Raw genomic sequence first — 24,218 nt, 5'->3', positions numbered from 1 at the left:
TCTCCTTGCAGTCCAAGGGACTCTCAGGAGTCATCTCCAACAACACAGGTCAAAAGCATCAATTCTTTGGCACTCAGCTTTCTGTATAGTCCAACTCTCACATCCATACATGACTGCTGGAAAAACCATAGCTTTGACCAGATGGACCTTTGTTGGCAAAGTAATGTCTCTGCTTTTTAACGTGCTGTCTAGGTTGGTCATAGCTTTTCTTCCAAGGAGCAAGTGTCTTTTAATTTCATGACTGTAGTCACCATCTACAGTGATTTTGGAATCCCAAAAAATAAAGTCTCATACTGTTTCCATTGTTTCCCCATCTGTTTGCCATGAGGCGATGGGACTGGACGCCGTGATCTTAGTTTCCTGAGTGTTGAGTTTTAAACCAGTTTTTAAGCTCTCCTCTTGGACAGAGGGAGGAACCCCATGGATGGAGGGAAAGGCAAGTTCAAAGGCCTGAGGTGGTATGTTCTAGGAACACAAAGAGGGCTGTGCAGTTGGAGGGGTGTGGGGGCCACGGGGTCAAGGAGGTGACGCGGCCCTGCAGGTTACTGTACAGACTTACAGACTTTGGCTTTTGTTTGCAATTCTTCAGCAGGTCCAGGCTCAGGCATTCCCTCCTCTAGGAAGCCCTCCTGACTCCCAAGCTGTCTGTGACCCCACAGCCTCCTGGGATCCCCTCTGTCAGAATCTGTGACATGCAGGGTTGTAACCATGTTTCTGGGTACTCGTGGGTCTGTCTCTTGCATGGGGCCCTGAGACCCAATCTGGCGAGATGAGAGAAGGGGTGGTATTTAGCTGATTCACCTCATAACCCCTGAACCCCTAACCATACAATATTCATCCTATGACTTTAGACACTGAGCCAGGTTACCCAACCACACCACTTTTAAATAAATAAATAAATCTTTTCTTGAAATATAAAGTCCAAACCCTAAGTGTACAGCTTGATGAACTTTTACAAAATTCTTTTATTCCAGAAGCCCTGTTTTGTCCCCCAGTCCTGACCTCTGACATAGCGATGAGCTCAGTCTGCTCTTGAGGGTACTATAAATGGGATTGCACACGTGTACTCTTTTGTGAATAGCTCCTTCACACCTTGTGTCTGTGCACTCCAGTCCTGTTGTGAGAGGCAATGATTTGTTCTTCTTTGCCCTATGCTATTTCATTATGTGAACACACCCAGATTGCTTATCCATACTCCTGTCTAGAGGCACCCAGGCCTTCAGGTTGAAAGCTGCTCTGAGCATTCTTGTTAAGTCTTTTTGTGGACGTGCATTCGTTGTTCATGTTTCTTGCATGGCCAACTAGGAGAGGGATTGCTGGGTCCTAGTAGTGCCTGTGGGGCTTCCCTGGTGGCTCAGTGGTAAAGAATCCATCTGCCAATGCAGGAGATGCAGATTTGATCCTGGAGTGGGAAGATTCCCTGGGGAAGGAAGTGGCAACCCACTTCAGTATTCTTGCCTGGGAAATCCCATGGACAGCGGAGCCTGTGGGGCTCCAGTCCATGGGGTCGCGAAAGAGTCGGACCTGACTCGGTGACTAAGCAGCAACAAAGTGAAGTAGCACGTGTCCACAGTGAATTTTCTTGGGTTTTTCACAGGGCTCTCCCAGTGCTCCTGCGCATATTCTTGCACACTGGGTACTGCCAGTATTCTTAAGACTCTTAGAGGGAGGAGGAGGGAAAGCTAGCACCTAGCTTTCATAGAGCAGTTATTGTCTGCAAGGCACTGATGTGTACAAATCGTTCCAGTCATCATGATGACCAGGAAGGTCAGCATATCATAGCTCCTGTCTTACCCTCAAGGAGCCAAGGCTCTCTCTCCAAGAAGCCACTGGCCCAAGGTCACACAAGAGTCCAGCTGACCTGTCTGACTCTGACACTCACCATCCCCCCCCCCCTTTAATTTTAACACAGTAGATTTACAATGTTGTGTTAGTGACACTCATCCTCTTAACCACTGCCCAGGCCAGCCCTCCTCAAGGGAAGAAAATGCTACCTACTTTCTGGTCTGCCTTATCTTCCCCAATTCCTTCCAGATCCCACTCCAGTGGAAACTCCTACAACCTCCCCCCACCCCCGTCCAGCTCGCTAGGCACCTGCAAGCCACCTCAAGCACCAAGACCCAGTCAGGGATTGGGCCTGTCGATGGTAAAGATTAATGAAAATGCATATCTCCAGGCCCTACCCTGCAGCCCTGACTCAATAGGTCTGGGGTGGAAGGCTCAGGAACTGGCATGTTTAACTTCAATCTGATGTGTAGCCCTTTTGAGAACCATGGGTGATATGGAGCCATGGAATGCATTAGAGCAGGGGAGGGGCTGAATGGCAGAGTACCCCTGGGCATTAAGACCTAGAGGGAAGGCCCTGTAGCCAGAATTCCTGGGTCCAATTCCTAACTCTGATCATTTCCATCTCAGAGCCATAGTTTCCCCAACCTGCAAAAAGGCTGATGTTAATTAAAATTGTCCACTCTCACCTGACTGGTCTGGCTGTGGGTACAGGTATCCAGGAAATAGGCCTTAGAGCATTAAGGAAAGGCTGCCAAAGGTGCCTGAGAAATTCAGATGATGGCAAGATCCCTGGGAGGCCTTCTTGAAGTTACTGCGGCTGAGAGTGGGCTGGGAAGGGAGAAGGCAGGCTGGGTGGTGACTGGTGTGGACACAAATCTGGGGCATCGGTGGGTGGTCTTCAGTTCCCCCAGGGGGCTGCGTGGCAGGCTTTGGGGGTCGATAGTCATGAGTCCAGGATCAAAGACGTGGCTCCGCTCCCTCCTTGCTCTGTGACCTTGAGCTGACCATACACCCTCTCTGGGCCCCAGTTCTTTAAAGAATGGTGATGCATCTTGCTGCTGAATGTGGTGTGAAGAAGCAACGAGGCTTGGACTCAGGCAGACAGGGTTCAAGCCCATCCCCACATGCAAGTGTGCCCTTGGGTGCTGGCTTCATCTCTCTGAGCCTCCACTTCCTCATCCAAGGTTGGGAGTCTTGGAAGTTGAGCAGTGCCCATGGGCAGAAAACCCCCATCATTGCCTCTCTAGAAGCTGGGGTCACAGCGCAGGGCTCCCCTTGCCAGCCCAGCCCTCATTTTCTGCCCATAATAAATCCAGGGTAACTGATCATTCAAAGAATGTTGCAATGAGATTAGAGATCAAAGTTCTCAACCCCTTTCCTATTTCCCAGATGGGAAAACTGAGGTCTGGAGAGGAGCTATGGTTTGTCCAAGGCCACATAGTGTGCCCCTGGTTGTGCCAAGGCAAGAACCTGGTCCTCCTGACTCAGCCTTTCTGCCTTGGTTTCTCCATCTGTGCACTGGGCTGGGGAGGGGAGCAGTGAGTGTACTGTGTGAAAATCTAAGGACAGGATTAGGGGATTGGAGGAGCCCAGGCACGCCTAGGATCAGGCATCAGCCACCCACAGATTACCCAGGCGTCTGTATGTGCCAGCCAGTCTCAAGGCCACCATTGTCCCAGAGCTGGGAGATGATGGGTGATGTGATTAAGGTCGACTCTGAGGGAAGAGGACAGCCCAGGCACCCAGGCCAAGGCAAGGGAGGGGCCCTCCTTCCTCTGTGACATGGCTCTGGGCCAGGCTGGTACACAGACCCACCCATGGAGTCAGAGACCCTCCGACAGACACAAACAGCAACACATGGACCATGGACACGTACATGGGACCACCATCTCAATACTTCCCAGGGCTGGAGCAACAGCCCATCAGAGGGGCTCTGAAGTACTTTTTTTTTTCAAAGTTACAGGTTTTGGGTTTGGTTTTTTTTTCCAACATTCCAGCAAATGATACTGGAGAAGGTGGTGGCACTCCACTCCAGTACTCTTGCCTGGAAAACCCCATGGACAGAGGAGACTGGTGGGCTGCAGTCCATGGGGTCGTGAAGAGTCGGACCCAACTGAGCGACTTCATTTTCACTTTTCACTTTCATGCCTTGGAGAAGGAAATGGCAACCCACTCTAGTGTTCTTGCCTGGAGAATCCCAGGGATGGGGGAGCCTGGTGGGCTGCCGTCTATGGGGTCGCACAGAGTCGGACACGACTGAAGCAACTTAGCAGCAGCAGCAGCAGCAGATGATACTGATTTTGAGAACCCACTTAGAATACATTTATTTTAGATTGTGTTTTTAACTTTGTTATATATAAAAATACATTCACTTTAAAGAAGGGTCAGTTTGAAGAACAGTGTCAGTAGGTGGCCCAGATGGTAAAGAATTTGCCTGCAATTCAATCTCTGGTCGGGAAGATCCCCTGGAGAAGGGAATGGTGACCCACTCCAGTATTCTTGTCTGGGAAATCCCATGAATAGAGGAGCTTGGTGGGCTATAGTCCATGGGATCACAAAGAGCCAGACATGACTGAGTGACTGAGCACACACACACACACACACATACATACACACACGCACACACACACACACACACATACATACACACACACACACACAGTGGGGATGGTCACCCTCCACTTATAAGGTTACTGCATAGATTAAATGAGATGGTACAAGTAAAGCTCTGAGCATGGCATTCAGCAGGTACTCAATATATGCTCAAGCCTGCCCCTTAGACCCAAGCTGCTCTTAGATCCCAAAACCCATTGAAGAGGAAGTAAAAACACACATCAATTTTCTGCAGATAAAGAGATCAAAACATCAAATGTTTGTTAGGGCCTTTCTCCTGTTTATTGCCAAGTCCCCAGCCTCGTCCTGCCCTGCTCACTCCTCATCAGCCCCAGTGGTAGGGGGCCAGGCCCACCCAGTTCCAATCAGGCTCCTCTGCTGGGTGTAACTAGTTGATGGTGTGCAGGCAGCTGGCAGGCAAATCCTGTCCCAGTCAATCCAGCTTCAAGTTCAGCACCAGGGCATTCTGGCAGGAGAAAAAGGGCCAGGAGCAGGTGTGGGGAACAATGAGGGGCCACCCAGACACAGACTGGGGTGGACAGGGGTGTGGACAGGAATGAAATCAGCTCAGTGTTTGAGAAGAAGGATGGGGCTTTCCTGGTGGCTCAGTGCTTAAAAAAAAAAAAAATCTGCCTGTCAATACAGGAGACACAGGTTCAATCTCTGGTCCTGGAAGATCCCACATGCCACAGGGCAGCTAAGCCCGTGTGCCACAACTCCTGAGCCTATGCTCTAGAGCCCGGGGGCCGTAGCTACTGAAGCTTGTGCACGAGAGCCTGTGCTCTGCAGCCAGAGAAGACACTTCAGTGAGAAGCCTGTGCACCGCAACGAGAGGGTAGCCTCTGCACGCTGCCTCTGCGCGCCGCAATTAGGGAAAAGCCTGTGCAGCAGTGAAAACCCAGCACAGCCAAAAATAAAGAAGGAAATGTTTAAAAAAGGAAGACTGGCCTTATGACCCTGCACCTCTCTGAACTTTGAGTTTCTCAACAATCAAGTGAGGAGAAGCACCCCTACCTCCCAGAGCAGAGAGATCAAATGAGAAAAATGTCCACTCAATGCTCCAAGTGCAGTGCTTGGTGTGCAAGACAAAGCTAACATTTATGGAGCACTTACTGTATGCCTTTAAGTGAATTATCTCCATAAATCATCACAACAGCTCTCCAGAGTATATTAGTCTCTCTATTTGAGACGACAGAAAAATAGAAGCACTGAGAAAGAGAAAGCAATTCGTCCAAGGCAGCAGAGGAGGACAGTAGCAGAATTCATGTTTCCTTCGGGGGATCCCTGGCTAAGGGCAGCCTCCAGATTCTGAGGGGCAGGGTCTTGCTCAGGGGATTGGCAAGACTGTACTGATAGCCGCTGCCCTCCTTAGTCCAAAGCCCTCCAAGTTGAGAATGGCAGGCTCCTGCTCATTGGCCAAAAATATTGGCTGAACTGGCCTTTCCCACCTCCTTTCCTCACCTCAGTTATGTCCAGCTCTGCCAGGTTGTAGTTCATGTCCAGAAGGTCAGGAAGTGGGAACCCGACTTGGAGTACATCTGAGAAATATAGGAAGAGTTACTTCAGCCTAACCTGCTCTGCAACTAAGTGGCTGCCTGAAGCAACATAGTGGGAAATAGTGCAGTGATTGATTCATAATGTCTGCCAGCTGCACAGGCCTAGACACCTTCAGCTGGATCACCACTGACTTGCATCCCAGGGCGGGGTCAAGATCTGACTTCTGGCATGGGGTCAAAGGTCAGAGTCCAAGTTGTTGAAGGGGCCCTTGTCCCCAAGCAAGTGACATTAACATGACATTAGCCTCGAAGACTCACTATTGACTATCCATTCCCTTTTAGGTTTCCTCATGTGGGGCCAGTGGAGGGCCTTTGAGACCACCCTTGTGACATCCCTTCCTGCTCAGAGTGCTTCTTGGCACCAGCAAAACCCTCACCATTGATGACTGGGATGTAGGCTTCTTGGAGAAAATCAGTGACGAAGCCAATCAATTTCTTCTCCTGGCAAGAAAGAGAGAAAGAGAAAGTACCCTCATCCCATCATTCCATTAATTCAACAGATTTTTTTTCAGCTCGTAGTCCAGCTGAGTCCAAGGACCACAGGAATGAATATTAGAGACATCAAATCACATTAAAACTGCATCTGACTGTTACTTTGTAGACGGATGCCCTTCATTTCTGCTTAGCTCCTGTTCAGTCCACGGGGTCGCAAAGAGTCAGATAACGACTGAGCAACTGAGCACACACTACTCCTAACTACATCAGGTTCTGGGTTGGGCCCTGAGGCTACAGAAACTAATAAAAATAGCACCTGGGCTGGGCAAACAAGCTCAGGGTGCTGCTATGCACAACAATGCTTTTAAAATCAATCTAGGGAGATGTCCAGATTCTATCCAGGAAAGAGAACAGAGACTCAGAGAAGCAAAGCAATTTTCCCAAGGTCACACAGTCAGTCAGGAGCCCCAGACCCCACAACGACCTACTGTATTCACTCTGCCTCCATTTCAGAGCTCTACCCTGAAATCCCAAGGTGAATAGGCGCAGTTTTTTTGCTTTTAAGCCGGACCAGGCAGAAGTACTTGGGATACTTACCTTGAAGGGGCCAATCGATGAGGACCTCCGGGACATGCTCAGTAATCTGCAGAAGAGAGGGAACCAGGGAAGAGGAAGGGCAGTCAGAGCACTGGAGAAAAGGCATCTCAAATACCCCCAGCTCCTCTCTGATGGGGAAGTCCCCTTAGTCTTCACACTAGGCGCTCCTAAGTCTGTTTACATGCTACCTGTGATGGGGCACTTACGCTCTTCCTTACAGCCCATGTTGTTTCCCACAGCTCAAACCACTGACGTCTCTTATTGGTCCTGACTCCTCTCTTTGGGACCCAAGCTCTGTCTATTGCACCTGCCCAAGGCCAGATATGCAGAGGTCTGCAGCTCAGTTAGCCAGTTCCAGACTTCTGCAGCACACAGAGCTGGAGTCCTTCACAGGACCCCCCTCTGCACAGCCTCTGGTGTCACTAATGCACCTTGGCACGAGAACAGGCCATATGATGGTCATCTACTGGTTCTATCTTCCCAACATCTATTCTTTATTCCAATAACAGACTCTCCATTTCCTGATCCTCTCTATCCAAGGCATTACAGTGGGGTGAGCACATCACCCAGACCTGGCCAATCAGAGCATTCGATTTCTAGAGTCATCAGTTCAGTTCAGTTCAGTCATGATCTTAGTTTTTTTAATATTGAGTTTTAAGCCAACTTTTTCCCTCTCCTCTCTTTCACTTTCATCAAGAGGCTCTTTAGTTCTTCACTTTCTGCCATAAGAGTGGTGTCATCTGCCAGGAGGTTATTGATATTTCTCCTGGAAATCTTGATTCCAGCTTGTGCTTCATCCAGCCCAGCATTTCACATGATGTATTCTGCATATAAGTTAAATAAGTAGGGTGACAATATACAGCCTTGATGTACTCCTCTCCCAATTTGGAAGCAGTCTGTTGTTCCATGTCCAGTTCTAACTGTTGCTTCTTGACTTGCATGCAGATTTCTCAGGAGGCAGGTCAGGTGGTCTGATATTCCCATCTCTTTCAGAATTTTCCATAGTTTGTTGTGATCACACAGTCAAAGGCTTAGTCAATAAAGCAAAAGTAGATGTTTTTCTGGAACTCTCTTGCCTTTTCAATGATCCAGTGGATATTGGCAATTTGATCTCTGGTTCCTCTGCCTTTTCTAAATCCAGTTTGAAGATCTGGAAGTTCACAGTTCGTGTACTGTTGAAGCCTGGCTTGGAGAATTGTGACCATTATTTTGCTAGCATGTGAGATGAGTGCAATTGTGTGGTAGTTTGAACATTCTTTGGCATTGCCTTTCTTTGGGATTGGAATGAAAACTGACCTTTTCCAGTCCTGTGGCCACTGCTGAGTTTTCCAAATTTGCTGGCATATTAAGTGCAGCACTTTCACAGCATCATCTTTTAGGATTTGAAAGAGCTCAACTGGAATTCCATCACCTCCACTAGCTTTGTTCATAGTGATGCTTCCTGAGGCCCACTTGACTTCACATTCCATGATGTCTGGCTCTAGGTGAGTGATCACACCATCATGGTTATCTGGGTCATAAAGATGTTTTTTGTATAGTTCTGTGTATTCTTGCCATCTCTTCTTAATATCTTCTGCTTCTGTTAGGTCCATACCATTTCTGTCCTTCACTGAGCGCATCTTTGCATGAAATGTTTCCTTGGTATCCCTAATTTTCTTGAAGACATCTCTAGTCTTTCCCATTCTATTGTTTTCCTCTATTTCTTTTCATTGATCACTGAGGAAGGCTTTCTTAACTCTCCTTGCTATTCTTTGGAACTCTGCATTCAGGTGGGTATATCTTTCCTTTTCTCCTTTGCCTTTCATTTCTCTTCTTTTCTCAGCTATTTGACAACCATTTTGCCTTTTTGCATTTCCTTTTCTTGGGGATGGTCTTGATCACTGTCTCCTGTACAATGTCATGAACCTCCATCCATAGTTTTTCAGGCACTTTGTCTATCAGATCTAGTCCCTTGAATCTATTTGCCACTTCCACTGTATAATCATAGATTTGATTCAGGTCATACCTGAATGGTCTAGTGGTTTTCCCTACTTTCTTCAATTTCAGTCTGAATTTTGCAATAAAGAGTCATAGTGATTAGCTTAGAGTTGGTCATGTGATCCACACTAGACCAATGAAAACAGCCTTTGAGATTTTGTTAGAATGGTTAAATAAAAGGTCTCTCTTCTTATTGGGGTCACTTTGCCACCAACTGGGGAGCAGCTGCCTGAGAATGTCCAACAAAGTAGAGAGCAAAAACCAAGGGAAGAGAGGGATAAACTTGGAGGATTTTTGTGCACCTAGATCCAGCCATGCCTGAAAGGGGAGAACTACTGCTAGAGATTTCAATTATATGACTCAAGAGTCCCTTTTGGGCTTAAGCGAGTTAAAGTCAAAATTGTCTCTTCGACCAATAGAACCTCGGCACCCAACACATCAGACAAGAAATTATGACAAATACAAAAAGTATTCAGCAATTGAATACAAAACTAGACTTAACACATAGATAGAGCTCTATAATTGTTGACTGTTATCAGTATAAAGAAAGTGTTCCTAGAGAAGGTAATATTTGAGGTGGGCACTGACTAGCAGGTGGCATTTGGATGGCATGGGGAAAAGCCTGTTCGTGAAAAAGGGAACATGATCACATGATCAGACTCACTGTGCAAGAGCCTAGTGGGTTAGGGGGAGCGGTGGTGGGAGAATTTGAGAAGGGCCTTGAGTGCCAGGCTAAGATTCGACAAAAGATCGTGCACACAATGGGGAGCCATTGAGGGTTCTAGAGCAGGCGTAGAGACCAGAGAGGCCTGGCAGTGCGGGCTGTGCTGGCTGGGTCAGAGGAAGGCCCTGGAGCAGGAAACCAAGTGGTCTTGGTGGTGCCTAGGCCGGGGTACAGGGATACCAACCTGGGCAGCAGACTCCTACCTGTCCAGAGAGGTGGTCATCTGCAGCCGGTCCTCATGAACTGAGTACTGGATTTTCAGGTTGAAGTGCTGACACAGAGTGGGGGGAAAGCAGGAAGAAGGCAGTGGGTCCCCCATCAGGGTTGGTAAAACCAGGGGCTCTACGACCTTCCTAGAACTGCCACCACTGCCAAGACAGAGCAAGAGTCTTCCTCTCTGCCCACCTCACCCTCAGGAACTGAACCCAGCAGTCTCCCCATTCCCCTAGCCCAGGATCCTCATCCTCCCTGTACCCAGCCCACGACAGCACTATCAGAAATCCTGGCATGTTTGTGGGTCCCTGAACATACCATGTTATTGCTTCAGGCCACATCCTGTTACTCTATCTGGAGTACCCTCCATCACCAACCTCCCCAGCCTCAACCCTTTCCCTGGCCAGATCCTGCTCAACTTTCAAAACATAGCTCAGGCATCACCTCCTCTAGGAAGTCCTCTGTGATTTCCTCAAAATAGATTTGCAATCTCTCTAGGTTCCTATAGTTCCCTGAGTGAGACTTTCACTGCCATTATAGATGCTAATGAATGTCAGAGGGTGGGAAGATGAACAGGAAAGAGAGGGAGGGAAGGAGGGAAGAGAAAGAAATGATCTTTCTAGTCTTTTGGAGGTTCAATTGCAGAGCCCAAAATCAGACAGTAGGTGACAGTGCCCAGAAGGTTATGACCAAATAATCAAGATTAACTAAGAACCCTTCGATCCATTACTTGACTATGAGCTAAAAGCCTACCCTCCAGCTTCAAATGTCCATAAGTTGGGCTTAGCTGGGAAAAAAATCCACTCACAGTTTCCAGGACAAAGAGGGATACAGGTGGCTTGCCCCGCCGCCGAGCAGCAAACATCTCCAGGGTGCCGTGGAGGTGCAGCAGGCTCTTGCCGGTCTTCATGGTGACCTTGGGGGGCTTGTTTATCCTGATCTGGGTCACCAGGGGTTTCGGCTTTGGATAGGCTTCAGCCACCTACGGAAACCAGGAAACTCCCTCAGGGCCAATCCTCAGACTTGTGGTTTCCGTTGAAACCAGGAGTCTGACATGAAATAGGTGATTTCTACCTTGGAAGTACTATATGCAAAGGCTGGGATATGTCGATCAGGAAATGAAGGAAACAAAACAGAAAATCTGGCTATTTCTATATTGGACATAGAAGGTACAACGCACAAAACCTGGGCGTTCCTGTGGGGGGGCCCAAAGACTACTTTACGGAGAAGTTGGGATGATTCCACACTGGACAAGGGAGACACGGTATTGAAAATCCATTTGCCTGGATGCAGAACAGGGCAGGTGATTATGGTGATTATGGAGAGCTGGGGCACTTACTTTAGGGATGAAGCCAGCCAGTGTCACAGTGGTTTGGGGGGGCAGCTCACCGATCTACAAAATAATAGTCAAGGTTAGGATTGCTGAAGGCTTCCCTGAGTCATCCTAACAAACCTCTCCTCTGACTTAAAAGGACATGCCTTCTGAGGTCCGTCATCAAAATAGTTATCACTCTTCGATTAAGTAGATAATGAGCTCCTGGATAGCCCAGACTGTGGCTCACACATTCCAATGCCCATACCTCTGAGTACAAGATCATGCACTAAGAAAATTTTGTTTGATGAAAAAGTAGACAGAGAGATGGGAGAATGGGCAAATGCAATGGATAAGAGGACGTGGGTGAAGGGATTCACAGATGGATAGGTGGATGGAGAAAAAGTATAAACAGACAAGTGGGTGAATGGATGGGTGGATTGATGGATGGGTGTTTGTGTAGGAGAATGAATAATAGATAGCAGGTGGATGGCTGCATGGAGGCATGAAAGGAATAATGGAGAAGGGAGGATGGGTGGGTGGGGAAATGGTGGAATCATCTGATAAATGGATAGGAGAATGGATGATGAATGGATTGATGGGTGGAGGGATGAATAGAAAGGTCCACAAATGGATGGTGGGTGCATGGATGCGAGGATGGGGATCAGTGGGGATGAATGAATGAATGAATGAATGAATGGATGGATGGCTGGCTGGATCAGTAAATGAGTAGGAGGATGGATAATGGAGAACGGATGAGTAGATGGGTGGGTATCTGGGTGTTTAGGTGGTAAATGGCAGATACATAGATTCATTCATTCAATAGTATCAGCCCCTGTTCTAGGTATGGATGGTATGGAGGGTTGGGTGGATTCTAGATAAAAGGATAGAGTCTAGGACATGACTACATAGTAACAAGGCAGACTGGAAAAAAAGAAGGTGGATGGATGGACAATGCAGAGGAGCTGTAGGTTGGTGGATAAATGCCTGGTGTATGGACAGTTGAATGGACAGATGAATACACAGTGGCTACGCGGACAGAGCGATGGTGGATGATGGGGTGAAATGACGATAGAAATCTGTCCTGGCCCCTCCCGGTCCTAGCATTACTCACCACCTCAAGATAATTCTCAGTCTGGGCAGGGACTGTCATTACAGGGGGCAGACGCAGATATGGGGGGTGTGGTCACCGGGCAGCTCACCATCGTATCCTTGACTTTTACATCAAAGGACTTCTGCAGAAGAGCAAGCTCTGCCGTGAGGAAGGCGGCCGAGAGCAGCAGCTGTGAGGGGCCTTCAGCATAGTCCTCAGGGAACTCAGCCCCTGCAGCATCATCCGCAAGCTGGACGGTGTTGCCCTTTTGCTGCTGCACCACAGGCTGCGGGACAGCCAGGGGAGAGACACTCAACCCTGACCATGGGCAAGCCTCAGTCCTCCAAATGAATGGTGCTCAAACCAGCCTAGTGTCAGTGTTTGACTCTTTGTGACCCCATGGACTGTAGCCCGCCAAGCTCCTCTGTCCATGGGAGTTTCCAGGCAAGAATACTGGAGTGGGTTTCCTTCTCCAGGGGATCTTCCTGACCCAGGGATCGAACCCAGGTCTCCTGCACTGCAGACAGACTCTTTACCATCTGAGCCACCAGGGAAGTCTGTGGTGCCCAAGTCAGCAAGCAAGTCATAAAATGGTTGAGCCAGAGCAGTGTGCAGTGGCTCGACTCTCCCAGCGTACAGATGGGTAGACTGAGGCCCACAAGGATAATGGAGTCAATCACTAAACCCCTAGCAGCTCCACATAGGATTGTGTAAGTAACCTCAGTTAATCTGATTCTATATGATTAGAGCCCTCGTTTACTAGTTTAACCTCAAGAGAAAGAGGTAAATGGAAGACAGTGTGCAGCCTGTAAGACCCCCACTGGAGGAAGACTTCACAGGCAGATGACCACTTGGGATTCTTCTTTCCATTCCTGGGAGATGCAGTCACCTGGTCACCAGGGTTCTGGAGTCCTGGGTGAGGCCCTAACCAAATCCTGCCTCCCTGCTAAGCTGGGTGCTCTCTTCTATACAACGACAGTGGGCAAGCCACTCACTGGGAGAAGCAGGCAGCCTCAGGGGTGTGGGTTGGACTTGGCCATCCCAGAAATTAGCTCAGGATTTGGGGTTTGTATTGAGAGCAGAAAGAGAAAGAGGCCCTTCCCACCCTCTGCAACCCCAGCCCAGCCACCGGCCCTGGCAGAAGCAGCCCCCACCACTCAAGCCAGTGAGACCTCTGCCGGCTGATGCCTTTTGGCGCTTACACTGAAGTCCACTTGAATGTAGCTGGGTGAAGTGGTCGGTACAGATGTCAGGACATATTGGACAGTGCCCATCTGGCCCACAGGCATGGGGGCTGCGCAAAGATGAAGGTTCACTCAGAGAGACACCTGCCCAGGGACAGTCTGGAGAAGCCAGCTCCAGCCAGCTGCCACCTGAACCTGGCCTGAATGCCAGGACCCCGGCCCTCTCTGTGACACAAGGCAAACTGCTTAGCATCTCTGGGCCTCAGTAGCTTCATCTGCAGAATGGAGGCAATGGTGCCTGATCTAGAAAATCACGCCACCTCACATCACCCTGCAAATACAGAGCCTGAGCGTTTACTAAGGGTTGTCCAGCTCAGTTCTCACAGCAGATTGGTGGCGTCAAGATTATTGGTTCCAGTTTACAGATGCACAGAATGAGAATTGGAGGTGTGAAATAATGTCCCAGGCCACTCTGCTGGGCACATGAACCAGTTTTCCTCAGTCTCAGCCACTGGGGTTTCTCCTCCTGGTCTTGGGGAGCCCTGTGGACCCCACAGTGATAGAGGTGGCTGTTTTCCCTTGACAAAGAAAAGGGTGGGGTTACTACTGGAATTACTCTTCGTGGTACAAGGTTTGTGGATGAGCTGTTGTAAACAGAGGCTGCTGTCCTTGGAGGCTGGGAGGGTGATAGACAGAATGCTGTGTGGAGGGCTGAGAGGTAAGGACAGCCCCTCAGGGCCTAAGGCTCCCCCTCTGGGCATTGCGGGGAGGAGTGGACTCCATGACCTCAGACCTCCTCTAGTCCCAAGGCCAGGCCAGGAGCAGGCACTTGAATGGGGAGTGGGACATCCAAAACTTCTAGCCATCCTGCTGACCCCATGTGGGAGCAAGGCATGGCTAGGGCTACATACCGTTCAGGCTGGCCCACTTCTTGTTCACATACACCAGGACTGCATCAATGGCAGGACACATCTGGAAGAAGAGAAAGCACTGGGCTGAAGGGGCCCTGAGTGGAGGGCCCCATTCTCACAGCTGAATGTTACTCCATGGGGAGTCTCAAGGGCCCTGGTGGGATAGGGACTGGAGGGGGAACCAAAGCCACAAGTCATACAGAAAGTCAATGGCAGAGTCCCAGGGACTGGTGCACTCAGCAGGGTTGGCAAGCCGTGGGGTACCAGCTGCTGTTTCCTCCTCCTCTGCTTATGGCAGACATCACTAGCTGATCACAGTACTTCCTCCCACTGAGCCAGCCACAGCCTCAGGAGCCTCCTCAGCCCCCAACAGTCGATCGAGATCAGCAACCTAGATGAAACGCACTTGCCAGCCCTGGTCTAAGCAGTGCCGGGGATGAGGGGCGGAGGCTCACTCTGGGCACTCACCAGACCAGGAAGAACTTTATGTAGGGTGCTGTCCAGGAACTTGTTGACCACCTTGGGCAGCATGCTGGACACAGAGAGTGGAGACAGAGGCATAGATGGCAGGAAGTTAGGCACAGGACATGCAGGGACATGGCTAAGGAGTTCAGTGGCTCAGGAAGTGGGATGCTGGGTCGGGCTGGCAAGGTGGACCAAGCCTTCCTCCCCAACCACAGAGAACCTCACTTGCTAGGCAGGTTTGTCTTCACACTGACCAGGATGACCTCACAGCCCTCACTCTTGAACATGGGGAGGCCCGTCTCCTCATCCTGCAGAAGCCGGTTGGTGGCTGTGATGTTCAGGACCACGATGATCTCCATGTTTCCACCCATGAAGCTGGAGGGGAGGGCAGGCGGACATCAGGGCACCACTGCCACTGTGGCCACAATCTCAGCCTCTCTGAGAGGGGAAAAGGGTGGGAGACCATGCCATGGGACAGAGAGAGGGATGGGACCTGCCCAAGTTCACACAACCAGCCTTTCCTCTCCTCTCTTGCTTTGGTGAACTCCTACACATCCCTCAAAACCCTGCGTTGCTCAGCTGTCATCATGTCCCCAAAGCCTTTTCTAATCCACAGCCCCTACACCCTGTCAATATTTCTTCTGTCCCAGGCCAATCTATCAGTCTGTGATTATCTGTGCTTAGGTCTGGTTCCCATCAAAGGTAGGAACCAACTTTGCATTATCTCAGACCACAGCATGGTACACAGTAGGTACTCAATCAACAGGCATATAAGAGTGAGACAAAGAGGCCATTGTCCTTTCCTTCTCTCCTCCCTGCCATACTCACCTCTTGCCAGTGATGGTCATGCCCGTGGCCACACACTGGAAGACGCCCACCCCAGGCATGAAGTTCATTGTGATGACAGGCAGCAGCACATCCTTCACTTTCAGACTGGGAGGGGCAGACATTTGAGCAGTGAGAACTGGACAGGGGAGACCCCTCAACGCACTCCTCCACCACTTTGCTGGGAGGCCTTGGGTAAATCCCCCATCCCATGTCATAGGGATAAACCTATCTCTGGGGCTGTCGTGAAACGCAAACGAAAGGCTGAACATGAACCAGTCTGTACACAGAAAGCTCTCCTTGTGGGTTAGATGACATGTGGCTTAATTTGTGACCCTGGGCTGCTCCCTTCCCTGATGTAGGCCTCCGTTTCCCCACTGACAAAAAGAAGAGGTTTGCTTAGATCCGAGTTTCTCATCAGTGATGCTATGGACATTTGGGGCAAGACCATCCTGTGTTGTGGGCTGTCCTGTGCATTGTAGGATGTTTCATAGAAACCGTGGCTTCTGCTCACCACAGGGACTAGATGCACCCCCCCCTCCCCCACTCTACAAGTTGGGACAATCAAAAATGGCTCCAGACATTGCCAGATGTCGCCTGGAGGCAAAATCACTCCTGGCTGAGAATCACCAGTCAAGATCTGGGATAACAAAGTTGTGGCACATTTACTTCACCTGCCCACCCAGAGCTCTTGGCAGACATTGTAACCGATCACACTGCTATTTCCTGCTAAGTCCAGAAAGTGTCTCAGAACCCTCCCCAGTACATCATTCCAGACAGCTCCTACTAATCAATCCCGTACGATGCAAGCAAGGAAACTAGTTTGCCCCTGTCCTTAGATGATTGTTTCCATTCAGCCACTGGAGGATTTTTCGTTCAATTTCACGTTCATTCAGCAAGCTCCTGCTGCATGCAGGGGGTTGGAGTCTGACTTTCCAACTTCACTTCCTCCTCCCAATGGCCCTGCTCACAACAGGACTAGAATTGTCCCCAGTGGGTGACTGAGGGGACTGAGGTCCAGGCAAGAGCAGTGACCTGCCCAAGGTCACACAGAAAGCCAGCAGCAAAGCCAGAAAGAGGCCCCATGTCCTGTATCAGCTCTTTCACTCAGGTCCTGGGCATAGCGTTACCCACCACCCTCTGCCCTAACCACCACCCCCTTCCCCCGGCTCATGAAGCTCCTCCCCTGCTCACTCAGTGATGCCCTTGATAGGCGTCATCCCTGGGCGTTTTTGGCCCGCCTCAGCTGCCATCTTCTCCAGGATATGACTCTCATCCATGGCATTCTGGACCTCTGGAAAGAAGAGTCAGATAGACCCTCGCCTGGGCTCCTCACTGCTTCCTTCCCTGGCCAGTCTCTCAGGGAGTAGGGAGTGACGAGAGGAGGGAGAGGGTGGACGAATTGAGAGTGCAGCATCGACATACAGACACTACTGTGGTAAAACAGATAGCTAGTGGGAACTCTCCCCGGGAGGATCCCGTGGACAGAGCAGCCTGGCAGGCCACAGTCCATGGGGTCGCAAAGAGCTGGACATGTCTGTGCGACTAACTTTCACTTTTTTCAGGGGGAAGCTGCTGTATAACACAGGGAACTCAGCTCCATGCTCTGAGATGACTTAGAGGGGTGGCGTGGGGAGAGAGCGTGGGAGAGAGGTCCAAGGGTAGGGGGGCATATAGGTATACTCAGAGCTGATTCACGTTGTTGTGCAGTAGAAACTAGCATAACATTGTATACTCCAATTAAAAATACAATAAACAATACAGTGAATTCTACTGGAAAATATTTTGGCAGAATCTATGAAAGCTGAATAGAATATATTCTATCACCGTGAAATTCCGCTACTAATTACATACCCAACAGAAATGTGCTTGTGTTCAATAAAATGCGTATTTTGGAATTAGACATTGTAAAATAGCTGTATTTTTGAGTACCGCATAAAAATTCATCATTAAAAGAAGAAAAAGTGATGAGAGCCAGGACTGCCAGTACTGTGGTTAAGACAGTGCTGTGGTTAAGATTCCACGTCTCATTGCAGAGAGCGCAGATTCAATCCTTGGTCAGGGAACTGAAGTCCCACGTGCCGTGGAGTGAGTGTAGTCAAAAAATTTTTTTAAAAAAGCAAGAAAGAAATATATTGTAAATAAAAGTGATAAGAGCCATAAGAAGTTCAAGCAGCTAGAGGAACCACATGACAGGTTTGGGCCAGGAAAGCAAGAGCTGGGGAAGGTTTCCAGGAGGAGGTGACCTGTCAGTTGGAGCAGTTTCCAGGGCACATCCCAGAGGCCTTGAACCTCAAGTTACAGGGCTTTACGCTGTAGCCCAGACACTCTCAATCCGGGGTGGTTAGGGAATTCAACTGGGAGCTTGTTAAAGTAGAGATACTGTGCCTGAAGCCAAGACATTCTGATTCCCCAGGCCTGGGGGCCCCCCACCCCAAATGATACTGTGCCAGAAACACCCTGTAATAGTCACAAGCTAGTTCCCAGAGAGGGGACAAATTCTGAGCTGACAAAATCTTTAGCTCTTTGCGCCTGGATGTGACTTCCCTGAGGGTCACAGAGCTGAGGGTGGAAAATACCTCTTAGTAAAGAACCCTCAGAGCCTTTTCATCTCTATTTCACCTGAAGTGTGTTAGTTTCTCAGTCGTATCCAACTCTCTGCAACCCCATGGACTGTAGGCAGATTCTTTACCATCTGAGCCACGGGGAGTTTGTACCACAATTTCATTTGATCCTGCCCCAAAAGGACAGTTTACCATTTTACATTTTTTTAAATATATATTTTTATTTATTTGGCTGCACTGACTTAGTCTCAGTGTGCAGGATATTTAGTGACAGCAGGCAAACTCTTAGTTGTAGCCTGTGGGATCCAGGTCCCTGACCAGGCATTGAACCCAGGCTGCCGGCACTGGAGTTCGGAGCGGCCTCTGGACCACCAGGGAAGTCCCACTATTTCACATTTCTTTACATTTTACATCCACTGATGAGCACACTGGCAACACAGAGAGGGTAATTGGCTTGTCTGAGGTCACAGAGTAAATTGTTGGCAGAGCTGGGATTTGGCTCATGTCTGTCACCCCGATGACCCACTTGTGGACACCAACCCCTGCCATCAGGGCCAAGGAGAGGCTACAGGAGGGAGAATTTCCAGCTCTGCCTTCAGCTTGTTGGGGGACCTTGGGAAGGTCACCCTATTTTCTCTGGGTCTCAGTTTCCTCTCCTCTCTGTAAAATGGAAGAATAACACATTGCTTATAAGTTTACTCTGAGGATCACAGAGCCCTCAAGTCTATGTAAACACGGGCAGTCACTACCTAACCCCAGCCACACACCTCTCCCACACCCCTGGCCAACACCCTGCGCCAGCTCACCGCGATTCAGGACGTCCATGCCCAGCCGCAGCAGTGCCCCGGGGTCCGCTCGCGTGGGAGTCAGCAGGCTGCAGAGCGCCAGACGCAGGATCCACAGCATGGCTCCGCCTGTGCCATAGGGCCTGAATTGGGTGCAGCTCAGCAGGCCCTGGTTCTCCCGGGAACCTCTCGTGCTCCAGAGCAGACAGAGCCCCCTGGATGATCTCAGAAGTCTAGGAGCCTTTGGACTCCAGCCAGTTCAGAGAACCTCATGCCTGCCTCCTCCCAAAGGGCCCAGGGGTGTCCGGACGAAACACCAGGTCTTTTGGAGTCACCCCGAGCAGGTCACTTCCCTCTCTAAGCCTCAGCTTCCTCATCTGTGGGCCTGATGCATTCTGATCAGCCTGCCTGATAGGGTTGGGTGGGAGGTTTAGCTGCAATTTTTGATGTGTTCAAGGTGTGGCTCAAAGAGCAGTGCCCGGGCCACAGAGGGAATTCCCTCCTGGTCCTGATCCAAGAATTCCCCATGCAGTGCAGTGTGGGAATGGGGGAACCCTCCGCTCCCCCAGCCCTCCCACGACAGCCCAGGGCATCCCCCACCTCCCCCAGCCCAGCCTCCCTTCCAAGAATCTCAGTTCACAGCCCCTTAAGGCCCCTGAAGACAATGCCTCACCAATAGGGAAATCAAGGCATAGTTTGAACCAGCGCCAAGATCTCCCAGTCAGTGAGTATAGAATCAAATGGTGACCTCTGACCTCAGATCCTTCAAAACTCCCAGGAAACCCCCTTCCCATCCCTGGGCTCCCAGACAACCTTTCTTCCTGTGGACTACTTACCAAGACCTGAAATTCTTCCAACCAGAGGCAGAGTGTTTATTTCAGGTTTGAGCTGTGGCTGAAAAGAATCAAGGTGGGGCAGCCACTGAGGCAGGCCTGTGTCACCGAAGAGGAAGAGTTCCCGATGGACTCCAGCTTGCTGACAGCCGGCTCAGCCACTGACCCATAAACAGAAACGGGCACCTACTGGGGGCCCTCTTTCTAGTCGAGCCCATGCCTGCCTGTGTGTATCTGTTCATTCAACTCACATTTACTGAGTCCCCACTATGTGTCAAGCAGGCCGGGCTACAAGGTACACACAGCAGAGACAGTCCTGCTTGTCCTGAATCTTAGAGAGATGAAATCGAATGGGATACAATATGTATGAGGGATTAGGGAGTGGGGGTGGGCATCAGGGAAGGACTCTCTAAGGAGGAGATGTTTAGGCTGAGGCCTAAAGGATGAAAAGCAGCCAGTATATAAAAAAAAAAAAAAAAAACAAGGAGACCATCGAGCCTACAATCAATATTTGCTAAGTGAAACTGTGTTCTATTTGTCTCTCGTCCCATTCAATTTTTAGATATCTATCTGAGCTTGAAAATAATCAATCACGGTGTTTCTTCTATCCCTGTGAACAAACCTAGTACCAGATCTCTGAAGTTCATCCTGTGGGTGACTATGGAGTTCAGCACTCGGCAGCAGAGCTTGAAGGGGCTGGGTAAATGTCTTCTCTAGCCCTGCCCTACCCCTAAGGTGGGGAGACCGAGCCCCAAGACTGAGCGCCACCCCAGTCCCCCGATTCCCAGACCAGAACTGATGTCAGGTGTCAAGGCCACTCAGAGCAGGGATTTTTGCCCTCTTAGAATAATAAGTGGCTTGAGGAACACCCCTGCCAGTATTCTTGCCTGGAGAATTCCACGACAGAGGAGCCTGTGGGCTAGAGTTGGACACAACTGAGCAACGTCACTCACTGAAGAACACAGTCACACAGGTGTTTCCGGGACAAAGGGTCAGTGCCAGGGTTTTGTTTCTGGCTGTGTTTGTGCTTTTGCCTAAGCCGTCCCTCCCTCAAACACCTGCCTCCTCCTTGCTTATCCCTCAAGTCCTAATTTCAGCCCCTGCCGCCTCCACCATGAAGCCTCCCCTCAACCTCCAACTCTCTCCAGCTTGAAGACCGTAGTCGGAACCTGAGCATGTATCTGATCCATCCCCCCAAGATGAGTGCTTCCTGCTGCCCAGCCCCATCTTCTACTCACACTATTTCCTCCATCTGGAGTCCTTCGCTTTCTACTTGCCAAATGCTCCTACCATCACCGTCCCCCCACCCGCTGCTGCCTCTGCTCAGCTCTGAGCTCCTGCAAAGCAAAGCCTCCCTTGTCTCCCACTGGCCTCAGATGGAACCCAAGGAGGCACCCCAGATCTGCTGTCTCCTTGATCTTGCCCAGATCCTACAGCATCTGAGATTTGTGAATGTCTGGTGGCTTCCTGTCAGGTTCAGAGCACTGGGTGGGAGTCAGGACATAGATCCAAGCCCTGGTCCTGCCACCCAGTTACTGTGTGACCTCAGGCAAGTCTCTCGCCCTCTCTGAGCCTCAATGTTTTCAACTGTAAAATGACAGGGCTGAAAAAGACACTGTCTTGGGAGAGGCCGACAGGTGGAGCCTGTCCTTACCTTGCCGAGCCTGGGGATGTCCTGCTGATGACTGGCCCCTGCCTCCCCACCGTGGGATGAGGAAGCCCTTATATTTGGGAGCCTGATTAGCTGCTTGGATAATTAAGGGTTTAATAAGGCCCAGATAATTATCTAGAGGCCCAGAGAACTGGAGCCCCAAAGCTCACGTGACAATTCAGCCTGTTCCAACATAAATAGCACAGAGGACATGGATGGCTGCCCCAGGGCGGGCACTGGGGAGGAGATGCGGTCGCCAGAGCAGCCACCGGGGCTCACACTTCCCCTCCCCGAGACTCAGTGCCTCCCACAGGGCTGGGCACACTGTTGGCACTCATTCCTTTCATGTTTACCTAGGACCCACTGTGTGCCAGGCCTGTGCGGGGGTGAGAGATGCCACACCAAGCAAAGGAGCTGCGTTTCCTATCCTAAGGGCGCTCCTGGAGCCCGGGGGGACAGGCCATCTGCAAGTGGAAAGCACAGAGCCGGGTCAGTCCTGGGGAGCCGAGGGTGGTGGAAGCCAGTGAACTGGGAGATGGGACAGGGAGAGAAGAGGGGTTATTCCAGAACAGAAGAGCCCTGGAGCAGAGGGTGCTGGAGCTGATGCCTGAGGGGCAAGCACAGCCAGCGCTGCAAGGCAGGGAAGGTGTTTCAGGCAAGGAGTCGGCGGGTGCAAGGGCCTGGGACATGGGGGCTAGACCATCACGACTGGGCCCCCTGACACTCTCAGAGGGCCAAGAGCTATGGCCCAGTGGTGCATCCTCAAGGGAGACCCTCCTGGAGGAGATGCCAGGAGGTGGTAAATGCTGGCATGAGGGCTTTCTCCAGATCTGGAGGACAATGAAGGCAGGTTGACCCCAGGGCCACAAGATCAGCTGGCCACAGAGCTGGAGTTAGACCTGGGGCCTCAGGGTGCCCAGCCTCTGCTCTGCTCCTGGTGAGACCCTTGAGGGGCATGGCTGGGGGCGCCTTGAAGGTGATGAGTCCCAGGGGGCTGCTGGAGAAATGGGGTTTTCGTCCTCCACCTAAAGGGAGCTCACAGGTGTGGAAGATCAAGGATGCTTCTGTGCCCATTGTGCACAGGGGACTCCTGAGGCCAGAGAGAGGTGAAGGCCTGCCTGAAGTCCGCGGGGCCAAACCAGACGGGAGTGAGGGAGAGAAGGATCCAGGTCAGCATAGCCAGTCTCCATCCTGATGTGGGCCCTGCACTGGAGGAGCCAAACCACAGACAGCATCACTTTATCCCTGCAGATCCACCCCCTACAGACAGAGGCACCAGCAGGCTCCGCCTCCTCCTTGCATGGAAATCCACCCGGGTGTGCCTCCGATCACCCAGCCCTCCCTGCCTCCCCCAGGGCAGTCCTGGGTACTGGGGGGAAGGCGGAGGCAGGAAAGACATGGGATGGTTGGGATGGGGGAAGCTGAAGAAACTCCTTTGCATGGGTTTGGGGATCTGGGCCTCAGTCCCAGCCTCTGCACGCACAAGTTGTGTGTCCTTGGGTAGCACCCTCAGCCTCCCTAGGCCACCTTTTTTTATCCTCTTTATAATGTGAGGGCACGAATAATGATAGCATTGCTCAGAGGGAAAAGAACAGTCATGCCATCCCCTCTTTCTCTAAGGTCAAAGTGGCCAGAGAGGAGGCAAGCTCCCTAAAAACAAATTCCTTTAGGGACACACTGAATCTTTCCTGGGGCCCTGGGTCATCACATGGCTTCAGTGTCCCCGGGGAAGCCTGGTTCAGCCAACCTGTGGCTAGAGCCTCTGGAAGCACCTCCGACTCAGCTCTTATGATGGTGATAGTAATAGTAACAAGAGGGCCCCTTTACTGTGCACCTGACCTGTGCCAGACAGTGTGCTGAGTGTTTGATATGCACCAGTCCACTTAATCCTGAGGACTACCCTATGAGGTGGGCACTCTGGCAGTTTTTTCCATTTTACAGACTGAGAAACAGAGGCTCAGAGAGATCAAGCCACTTGCCCAAGTTACAGCAAGTGATGGCAGAGCCAGGAGCTCCAGAGCCAGGCATGCTAAGGCATACCCGAGGGGGCACTGCCTACCTGCCGACCTCCCTTCCCCGCCCCGCGCCCCAGCATCGTCCTGCCTGGTCCCTACCGAAGTCCAAGTCCTGCCATCCTTCCAGGACCAGCTGCGGCTTCTTCCTCCAGGGAAACTTCCTCTGCCACCTCCCCCCGCCACACACCCCGCAGATACTGAAGATCAGACCAGTCCTGAAGATCAGCAAGGGTGACACCCAGTTCAGCCACCCGGCCTACAGGGACTGGACTCCACGCGGCTTCCCAAGCTCAGGGCTGGGTAAGCCTGGGCCAGAGCTCCGGCATATACACAGTACAAGCAGCTCACTCACCACATGCTTGTTACACACTTGCCGTATGCAGGGCTCTGGAAGGGTCAGAGAGGGGTGGTGGGGAGAGAAGCCGCAGACACTAGCCATGGTCGTCAGAAACTGGAGGGCAGCATCACCAGGGCAGAGGGGTTTGCTCATGGCCAGGGAGACCGCCTGTGAGCTGATGGGCAGGGGAAACCAGTTCAGGTTAAGGTGGCCCAGGCAGGGCATAGAGCCCGAGGCCTAGAGGAAACGTGTGCAAGGTGCAAGGTCAAGCTGAAAGGTGGGCCTCGAGAAGGTTCGTGAAGGAGCCAGACCTGAAAACGCACCCTTCAGTACAGGTCTG

General features: G+C 50.9%; 1 protein-coding gene across 1 annotated transcript; it reads right to left on the bottom strand.

Moving 5' to 3' along the window:
- Positions 1-4,834: 4,834 nt before the first annotated feature.
- Positions 4,835-19,163, bottom strand: BPIFB6 (BPI fold containing family B member 6). The gene is made up of 15 exons (XM_068987627.1): positions 19,064-19,163; positions 16,888-16,987; positions 15,697-15,801; positions 15,094-15,243; positions 14,872-14,935; positions 14,404-14,464; positions 13,511-13,602; positions 12,418-12,594; positions 11,243-11,296; positions 10,712-10,885; positions 9,894-9,961; positions 6,990-7,035; positions 6,335-6,398; positions 5,863-5,939; positions 4,835-4,867 (listed from the first exon to the last, which is right to left on the bottom strand). The coding sequence occupies exons 1-15, from the start codon at positions 19,161-19,163 to the stop codon at positions 4,835-4,837; spliced, it is 1,365 nt and encodes a 454-aa protein (XP_068843728.1).
- Positions 19,164-24,218: the final 5,055 nt, after the last annotated feature.

Source organism: Capricornis sumatraensis, chromosome 15 (assembly GCF_032405125.1).
Source record: "Capricornis sumatraensis isolate serow.1 chromosome 15, serow.2, whole genome shotgun sequence".
Taxonomy (NCBI): Eukaryota; Metazoa; Chordata; class Mammalia; order Artiodactyla; family Bovidae; genus Capricornis; species Capricornis sumatraensis.
Note: the sequence above shows the minus strand (reverse complement) of the source record. Positions and strands in the feature narration are given on the sequence as shown.